The 9,489-nt window shown below is 36.7% G+C and overlaps 3 protein-coding genes across 3 annotated transcripts; 2 read left to right on the top strand and 1 right to left on the bottom strand.

Moving 5' to 3' along the window:
* The first annotated feature begins 319 nt into the window (after positions 1-319).
* RHIMIDRAFT_276592 (uncharacterized protein) lies at positions 320-1,797 on the top strand. The gene has a single exon (XM_023612637.1). It carries the CDS (start codon positions 524-526, stop codon positions 1,580-1,582), a length of 1,059 nt encoding a protein of 352 aa, XP_023468602.1. The 5' UTR covers positions 320-523; the 3' UTR covers positions 1,583-1,797.
* A 373-nt stretch (positions 1,798-2,170) lies between these two features.
* On the bottom strand, positions 2,171-4,700 carry RHIMIDRAFT_276589 (MFS general substrate transporter). The gene is made up of 9 exons (XM_023612636.1): positions 4,275-4,700; positions 3,781-4,220; positions 3,577-3,723; positions 3,468-3,522; positions 3,340-3,416; positions 2,961-3,282; positions 2,809-2,910; positions 2,664-2,762; positions 2,171-2,613 (listed from the first exon to the last, which is right to left on the bottom strand). Exons 1-9 carry the CDS (start codon positions 4,381-4,383, stop codon positions 2,207-2,209), a joined length of 1,758 nt encoding a protein of 585 aa, XP_023468601.1. The 5' UTR covers positions 4,384-4,700; the 3' UTR covers positions 2,171-2,206.
* A 2,810-nt stretch (positions 4,701-7,510) lies between these two features.
* On the top strand, positions 7,511-7,793 carry RHIMIDRAFT_276585 (uncharacterized protein). Its single transcript, XM_023612635.1, has one exon. It carries the CDS (start codon positions 7,569-7,571, stop codon positions 7,749-7,751), a length of 183 nt encoding a protein of 60 aa, XP_023468600.1. The 5' UTR covers positions 7,511-7,568; the 3' UTR covers positions 7,752-7,793.
* Positions 7,794-9,489: the final 1,696 nt, after the last annotated feature.

Here is a 9,489-nt window from a genome sequence, read left to right as displayed (position 1 = left end):
ATCTCTCATTTTTTTCATATTGTGTGTAGGTTAGCAAAAGGAATCCGCATGTTTGTGTCGCGTCTCTTGTCTGAGCGTTGGCCTAATCAGCAATTATCTAAGCTTGAAAAGCATGGAAAGTGATGCCATTTGTGTTCAATAATTTAAACCCAGAGTAGAGTATATCATTGTCTTCTAACCTCCCACTTCATCATCGTTATTGTACGCCCCTCTTTGACGTACTCCTTAATACATTACTTGCTTTTGGCTACAGTAACATATAAGAAATTGTGCTGTCAATGTGTCAATGCGTCTAAAAGCTTACAAAATCTTTTACAAGTAATTCAAGACTGTCAGATGATGACTTTTTCACCAAACAATTTTAATGTGTAAACTGGTTGTAGTGCAGAATTCCAAAAAGAAAAGGGGATGATGAAATATGCCAGTGATTGTTGTACGACAAACAAGGTATAGCTATAAAAGTAGCACTTTGCTTTCAAGCTGTACTCTTTTCCCTTTTTATTCTTGTATTATTCATCAACCCATGGCAGAGAACATTAACAAGATCATATCTGAGCAAACATCCATAAAGAATACAGAAATATACAAGGAAGGGGTGAAAATGTCAATCCAATCTCCTTTACCGTCAGCAGATCAACAACAAAAAACACTGCAAACTGCCATCAAAAGCTTTTTCTCGTCATTATCGTCTCTTTTTTGTTGCGGACAATTTCAAGTCGACAGAACGGAAACTGATGAGCGTGTATCGGGAGTTCCTGCTAGTAGAGTAGCTGCTTCACAGGTTGACAACACAACCGAAACATATGAGACCCTCGGGTATCTTCCGGAAGATAGTACTTCTGAAAATAGCTGTCATACGAGTATTCGCAATGGCAAAGAAATCATACCGCTTCAACAATTCCAGAGATATACTATTACACCTGCTGATAAACGAAAGTTCAGATACAGGCGTCTACTTTATCCTGCAAGAACGATTTACGAGATCGAATGGGAAGATAACCAGTGGTTACAGTTGGATAAACGTACAAATATCTATATTGAACAATTACGAGTAACTGGCTTCTCAAAGATGGCTATTCGGGATGATGCATGCTTAAAAAAGTATATCTCATACGAAAATCCATCTCAAATGGATATTCTATTAGAGTTGTCAATCACAAAAGAAAATAGAAAGCAGGGGTACAAACAGGATAAAGACGTCAAAAGACGCTCAAGACCAATCAAATGTCACCAACCAAGTTATTTCCCTATTCGCCGAACTCGTTGGTGGAAAACATCGTATGAAGTGGGTGAAGCCCGTCTCCCAAATTGGGTCGATCCCGATCTATGTTGTAATGCGGTAATGATGGACGCGCCTTCAGTCATGGCTGCTATGACAAATTTAAGTAGATCCTCGGCTTGTTCCTTACAGCTACCAAAGCTTCCAGATACACCGACGATATCACAAAATTCTTCAGTATCCCAATTGCCTTATGAGCCTTCCTCTACACCAACATTTCAAACAGTTCCTTGGCAGGTTAAGCCTTTGAAATATACAGATCCCCCTGTTCTAGCGAATCCCCTTGTTAATACAGTTGCTTAATAGAGTGACTGGATATTTCCTTGTATAAATGCATCTATGACCTCCTTTTCATTTAAAACATGTATCTTTTAATTGTTATAAATAACCTCCTTTTTTTTCCCTGTCATATATATTTATTCATATTGAACCAAAATAAAACAAGTCTAACCTGTTACACCAGGTGTATACATGTTGACATACACTGTCTCCATAGTTTTCCTATTTTGAAGCATCCGATGAATTTGTTTTATTTGTAATACACAAATATAAACCTTAAAGACATGCTGTACTTGCATATTTCAATGGACATTCCGTTGTACATAAATTGACCATTTTTTTAGCATAGTTACAATCTGAATGTCAATAATTTGATTTCTCAAGGAGAATGAAGCGTGGTAATGCAGACATATTCGGTTTATCAACACTTTATGTCGCACTCTTTTTTTTTTTTTTTTACCTCCTTTAAAACATGAAATACAGCTTATTTTTGAAATAACCAATTTATAGCCATGATGATCAAACCTTAGATTACTCAACCGACCCAAGCTACAAACAAAGAAAGCTTATCCTAGCGAAAATTTAATCAACATTTTACTATTAAGTTAAATTCTGTATATTGGAAGTATACACAACAACAGCAAATTACTATACAATATTAACATGATCAGGAACATTCCTTCCTGCTATTACTGTTTCAATAGTTTCGCTAGAACCATTATCGTATTGAGGAACTTGTTCATTCAGGCACCTTTGTCTATCAAAATCTGATGATACCGCTTCTATGGCCTTTGTTGTTGTTTCTTGTAACTTTTTAATGTCCTTCTCTTTTTGTAACGCACACATTCTGAGCATTGGACCATTGAAAACCATGGCAAATAGGACCATTACACCTGCAAGGCCAGCCTGGAATATAAGAGCTTTATACATGTTGTTCTTTGGACTCCCATTGGAGTCTCGAAGTTGATCCATAATTACCACGAGAATAAATCCAGTGAGCTGTCCCAACTGCCATAAGAGCGAAGTGGAAATCGATTCGGTAATAGGATAAGTAGCTGAAATAAAAGTTTAGTTTCAAAGTTCTTAAGGTATTCAGATGTCTTACTTTCAACACCAAGCTCTACACAAATGGGCACGATAAATGATAAAAGAAACTGGTTAAGGAAGCTTACATACAAGATGGCAGCAAATGAATCGGTTTTGACTAAATCGGAGGTGTTAATATTTATAAATATAATACTTATGCTTACTAATGAAAATAAATGCCAAGTAAGTAGTGAAAATTAGCGGTGTTATGATCTTGAGCAAAACTATATGTTGCTTAGTTTTGTCCAATATGGGTCCAGCAATAACTAGAATTAACATAAATAACTACGACTTGATCATTGTAAACCATACTTACAACAGCCAAAGGACCCTCCCACGACAGCAATAGCAGCAATATTACCAATTTCTCCATTTGTATAACCGTAAGGTGAAATAGCCTGGTTCATAAGACCACTCCATGCAATGGATAATCCAATGTTAATACCGTGAATGATTAGAATAACAAGGAAATGAGCGTTCTTGATCAGACTTAATATCAATTTTAGAAGCGAATCTCGATTTTCTTTTTCAGAACAGTCATCTTTGACTGGAGGTAAAGAAGCAGGCGTCGGTGGCCTGGCTGGAATAAATAAGAATGGAATAGTTGCTACCGTACAGATGCATGCAACCAAGATAACCTACATACAAGTAGTTTAGATCCTTATAAACACTAAAATAGGTAATGCAGATCATACAGTAAATTCAATTTTGTCCGTTCCCGTAGCAATAGCAGGCATAAGAAACATTGCGATTATGCCGCCGTAGTTGGACGCTGAGATGATGATTAGAGACCGTATAACGTATGTTATTTTCATAAACTCACCAATAAACACACTTGCAGTGGCTCTCATGTTTTCTGTAAACCATAGAGAAGAAAACTATAAAAGACTATCTTTAGATTACATACATATTCAAATGTCTTAAGGCTATACCACAGTCATAATGTTCAAGCTCATAGGAGCACTAATGGAAGCGATGGTCTGGCCAAGCATCATAATTGCAAAAGACGGTGGGTTGATCTTGACTGCGATCCATCTTATCCAACATCCTACCGACAAAAGTACTCCTGCGAGGAACAGCTAAAAGAATGCCTTGTATAAGCATAAAAATGGCCTTACTATTATACTTGAACTTACTGATCGTTTTACTCCAATTTTTTCATACATCCAACTGGTAAAACAACTTACAATTATATATGCTATACCCATGATATTGTAGAGCCAATTTACTCCGGACAGAGAAATGTTAAGATATTCTGCAATCACTAAAGGAATAGGACTGAACGTACTGCCGAAGATTGCTACGGCTATACGAAACAGTACTACAAGGCAAAGAACTAACCACGCCACAGGATATGTCTTTAGCTCTATAGAGGAATTATCTTGAAGCCCCTGAGATTTCGGCTTACGCTCGGTGCTATCGCATTTAGCACCTGTATGCTTTAACTGATAGACAGCTTGCGTAGATTCATTAATGACTGTGTGGCTAGACCCTACTCCATCTGATATAGAAGACTGCTCAGATGGAAACTCCTTCCTTTCGTTGCTACTTCCATACTGAATATATAGATTTACATCTATAGATTGTTGTTGATTAAGGCGTGTTTCTGACTTTTGTCGATTTGTATAACCTGTTATCTTGGGGTAACTACTTGGACGTATATCTGTGCCCCTGGCTTCCACAAAATCATTTTCCTTGTGTATCATACTTGCGGATGCTCTGTGGTCTGGAAATGACATGAAATGGCGTATTGAGCAAGTTTAGTAATTGTACTTTTTTAGGAATATAGATAGTGCGGTTTTAAAAAAAAAATAACAGGGTCAATGTTGATCTGGCTAAAGCAAATATAAAACGAAAAGAAAGGAAGAGGGTGAGACAGACGGGAGTATGATCAAGGATGCTATATATAAGCAAAAACAGTCTAGCCCTACATGTTATATATACTATTTAAAAGGATAATATTCAAAGCATAATAGAAATTTAATGACAATAATAACTATTGAACATGAGATCATATTTTACGATACACTTCCCTTTTTTAAGGTGAAAAAAAAAAAAAAAGAGAGAGAGAGAGATAGCGGTACCAAATAAACCTTAATTCATGCCCAAAGCGTATTTTAAGATATAATGGCCGGCGAATTTCCCGTATGTACAAACCATTAGACATGAACATTTGTCAATCAGCATTAGCTGATGATTTACAGTCAACGTATGTTCTATTAAAATACAAAGTAAAGTTTTCATTTCACATAAATGTGCAAGATGGGTTCTCCTACTAAAGATGATTGTATATTCTACTGCATATGCACACTTGAGCTTTCACTTACTCGTGCTAATATACGCTACTAGCTGTCAAAATGAAGTCATAACAGAGCTGTGAGAATGATATAATATATGAACTGCTTCTTTATTCTTGTTATTCTAAAGGAATGTAATAGTGTCAGTAGTACTCTGATGGATTTTCTCATGCTAAAGTGTGCCCTTTTCCCAAGCCGAGGAACCTTTAGGAGTAAAGTATTTTAATAAAAATCGCCTCTGGTGAAGTGTTTTCCTTTTTTGAATGTTTGGTTTCTTGGTGCTTTTTCAACTATCTAGCAAAGATCGTTTACTAATCTCAATGCAGGGCATTTGAGTAGAAAATAGGTAGCTTGTATATAATTGACACACTGTTACTCTAAGTAACATGCCAATTTACATCATTTCCTTTATTCAAGCTATCGTGTGTTTTGGCTTTCTCTTTATTAGATGGTTAATATTTCAATCTAGGAAATGTTTTATTTAAAGGTGGTGTTAAATTGCTTCATCAAAGAATCATAGTTGCAATATTAGCTGGCAAAAATGGATGCATTGGTGTGTATCGCAATAACCGAATGTCGATTCCATAGCCTACGATTCAAAAATATTTTGCGATTCTTTATGGACCACCAATCGTGCTCCATTCAGCAATCGCTTCTGTTTTCCGCGCCTTATATCCACACATGCCTCCAATTGACAGTAACGTCATTATTCAAGATTTTTTCCAGGCGAAGCTGAAAACGGTAGTCGAGTTACCGCAACAAGCACAAATTGAAACCTGGGTCTTGTCCATTTTGACAAAGTATATTGCAACCAATTTCAGCGACAGCACCTCTTTCACTATCGACAAGCTACAACAAAAGATAATTCTTTTACTATGTATTGCAACGATGTGGGGATCAAGATCGGATATCGGTACCTTGCAAAACACGCGATGTCCGCTTCAAGTTCGATAATGATGCAAATCTCACTGGGATTACATTGTTCATCAGAGCTTCAAAGGAAGCTCAACAGAAACATTCAGCCTTGGGCACCTTATCCCAAAAGTCGATGTGTCCTGTATTTACATTATTTACTTTCATGGAAAAAACAAAACATTTACGTTCAGAGCTCTCAAACGAGCATGCGGTGTTTCCAGCATACATCAACAATTTCAGCAAAGTACGATTCAATCAGGCACAGTAGCAAATATTATGAAACAAGCTATGCAAAAGTCTGCCATCAATACACAGGTATATGAACCTCACACGCTTTGTTCAGCATCAAGCACGAAAGCTGTCAAATTGGGTCATAAGATAGACGACGTTAAAAAGCATACAAATTGGAGCCTTTCAGCAGACACTTTCGAACAATTTTATTTCAAGCCTCCTCATCAAGAGAGGACAAATGGAGGCAGCTAAGGTTGAATTAGGAACGACATTCAATAGGGATTGCCTCCAATCTCGAAATCCATAGTCCCAGCTCCATCTTCTTTAATAATGTTACCGGAACCGTCTTTACGCAAAAAATAAAGAGGTAAATAATAATGTTCAGACTTAAGTTCACAGTTTGTTCAAGTTTGAGAAGTGCTCCAGATTAAGTACGAATTTAATTGGCTGAATATTCCATTTTATTTTCGAGAAATGTATTGCTGAGTTTAAAAATGTACGATTTGGGAGTGGATACAGTCATTCCAGAAAATAACGTCACTGTTTTACTTGTCGCTTTAATTATTATACCATTATTTTTTTAAAGGGAGCAACTCTTTTCTTCTATTTCCGGTTTCCAGTTTATTTTACAGACATTTAAAATGAGTACGCAATTTCTTTTACAAAGATGGACAAGGACACGTTGTTGATGAGAATGGAGTTGAGTCTATGGATCTTGTTGATGAGGAGCTATTTGCTATCGAAACAATTAATGCTCGCACTCAATTCTTAATGAATAAATCTCCAGAAAGATCTTCTAATCCTGCAATGCATCCAGTTGCTGATGAAAGGGATAATGGAGATGTTAATATGGATTTATGCAATAAATGACAATACATGTTTTACTCTGATGACGAGAAAGCTAGGTTTTTTCATTTATTTTTTAGTAGGTGTCTAAGTGCTTCTGCTGCTGCAAGACAATTAAGTATTCATGTCCGTGCAGCCCAGCGATGAGTCAAACGTTATTACGAAGACTCTGAAAGTATTTTCGAGAAAAAGAAAAAATCAGGTCGACATCGTATTCTTGGGGAAGAACATAAGCAATTTCTCTTAAATTACAGGAATAGTGACAGGTCATTGTTTGAACTTTGTGAAGGCGACTCTTGATGAAATGGACAAATACCCAGAAATGAAAGGACATTATCTTGTTATGGATAACGCACCAATCCATAGCTCAGCTAATGTAGGAAAGTATATTTACTCTCGAGGATACAGATTTGTATATCTTCCTCCATATTCCCTTGAGCTGAATCCAATTGAGCAGTTCTGGTCCGTTGTCAAGAGCAAATTTAAGCGAAACAAGTTCTTGGAAAAGGAAAAATTAATGATTAGGATCAGTAAAACATGTGATAGTCTATATTTAAGTAATTCCAAAGGCTTTGTATCTCATTCTGCCAAGTGTTTTGGTGAGTGTTTCAACACAGAAAAGCAATAAAACCTACATGCACAATGTGTTTTTGTTTATGAAAGCGATATGCAAAAAAAAGAGGACCTTTATTATTGAAAAAGCCTTGTGTGAAGGCATATTACGGATACGTTACGGTTATGTTACCGCTATGTTACAGCTATGTTATAGCTACATTATGGCTACGTTACGGATCCCTGAAGAATTACTGATTGGTTGATTTGTAAAGGGACGATGAGTAAACAATAACTTCCAATTGTATCTTTTTTATTTAGATAAATAAGAAGTAAAGAAATATATAAATTATTAATACAGGGTAGCAATATACACCACATTGTAGTACAGATTATTATTGTGATGTCTCTCTGTCTACAGACTCTTTTATGTACAGTATACAGTACTTCCAATAAGCAATGCCGCAGACAATCAAAATTGATGGAAGTCGCATTTTTAGAAATCATGTCGTGTGCTGTTGACAATGATGTCGTATCACAATGACTTTTTGGCACTCGAAGAAACATAAATGAGGACCTTTTTTGTTTTCCTGGAGTATTTTTTTTCTTATCTTAACATTTTAACATTAAGACAGTGTTTTTATTTGAAGATGGGCATGGAAACATTGTTGATGAGAATGGTGGCCGTGAGCCCATGGAATACATTGTTGATCAGGATGAATTTGTTGTTGAGGCGATTGCGACTCATAGCGAACACCCAAAACACGCAGCGTCCAATGAACCTTCATCGGCTTGCCTAATGCTGGTAGAAAAGCCAAAAGATGAAGACATTCGCATGAAAGAAGCAAACATAAAACGTGATTATGTGCGCTATACTGTTCAGGATAAGGCTGGATTTTTCGACCTTAAGATTGAGAAGTGTATGAACGCATCAGCTCCAGCGAAACTGCTGGGCATCCACATCCGGACTGCTCAGAGATGCATTAAACAATACAATATGTGTCCTGATAGTATTTTTGAGGATTGTAAGCAGGTTGATCGTAAATGTATCTTGAGCGAAGAGCATAAAACGGCCGTTGTCAACTTTATTGATGCTAATCCCTCTGCTGCTGTTGTTGAAGCGATTTAATGATCTTAAAGTCTCACGCAGCACTGCTTATAATTTCATGAGAAACAAATGTAATCTTTCTTTGAAGAAAGTCGACTTTCATTCTATCGAAAGAAATAGTACTGCAAAGGTTGAGGAGCGGTACAATTGGGTTTGTAAATAGGAAAATACGGACATGAACTTCCTGACAAATTGTATGTTTCTTGACGACTCTGCTTTTGATATAAATATGAAACGCTCAAGAGCTTGGCCTAAAAAAGGCGCTCGTGCTATTGTTACTAGACCTATTGCGAGAGCAAACACTTCGTCTATATTGGGTGCCATCTCTGCCGCAGGCTTGACTACAGTCGACGTAAAAAAACCAAGACCTGCTAAGAATAGAAAGGCTGAAGGATATGTAAGTTCAGAGACGATAGCAGGCCACTATGTCAGTTTCTTGAAAGTGACTCTCGAAATGGACAAGCACTCGCATATGAAAGGTCATTATATAGTGATGGATAATGCACCAATCCACACGCATGAAAACATGAAGAAATATATTGAGTACCGAGGATATAAATATGTGTATCTTTTTATTTACACACCTGAGCTTAACCCATAAAACAATTTTGGGTAGTGGCAAAGAGTAAGGTTAAACGCCATAGGTTTTTGCAGCAAGACACTTTAACAAAAAGGATCACGGAAGCTTGCAACAGTGTAGAAATAAGTCACTACAAAGGTTTCATTTCGCATTCTTACAAGTGTTGGGATAAATGTCGAAATAAAGAGTGTTTGTAAAGATTACTAATGGCATCAAAGCCAACAACAAAGAGATAAGAGACAGCGAGTGGAAAATACAAAAATAGAGGTAATCATATGAATTTGCAGAATAATTGAAAAGTATGTATTTTATTTGT

The sequence above is a fragment of the Rhizopus microsporus genome (genome assembly GCF_002708625.1).
Source record: "Rhizopus microsporus ATCC 52813 unplaced genomic scaffold scaffold_4, whole genome shotgun sequence".
In the NCBI taxonomy this organism is placed as follows: Eukaryota; Fungi; Mucoromycota; class Mucoromycetes; order Mucorales; family Rhizopodaceae; genus Rhizopus; species Rhizopus microsporus.
The sequence above is the reverse complement of the archived record's forward strand: the minus strand, read 5'-3'. Positions and strand labels throughout refer to the sequence as shown.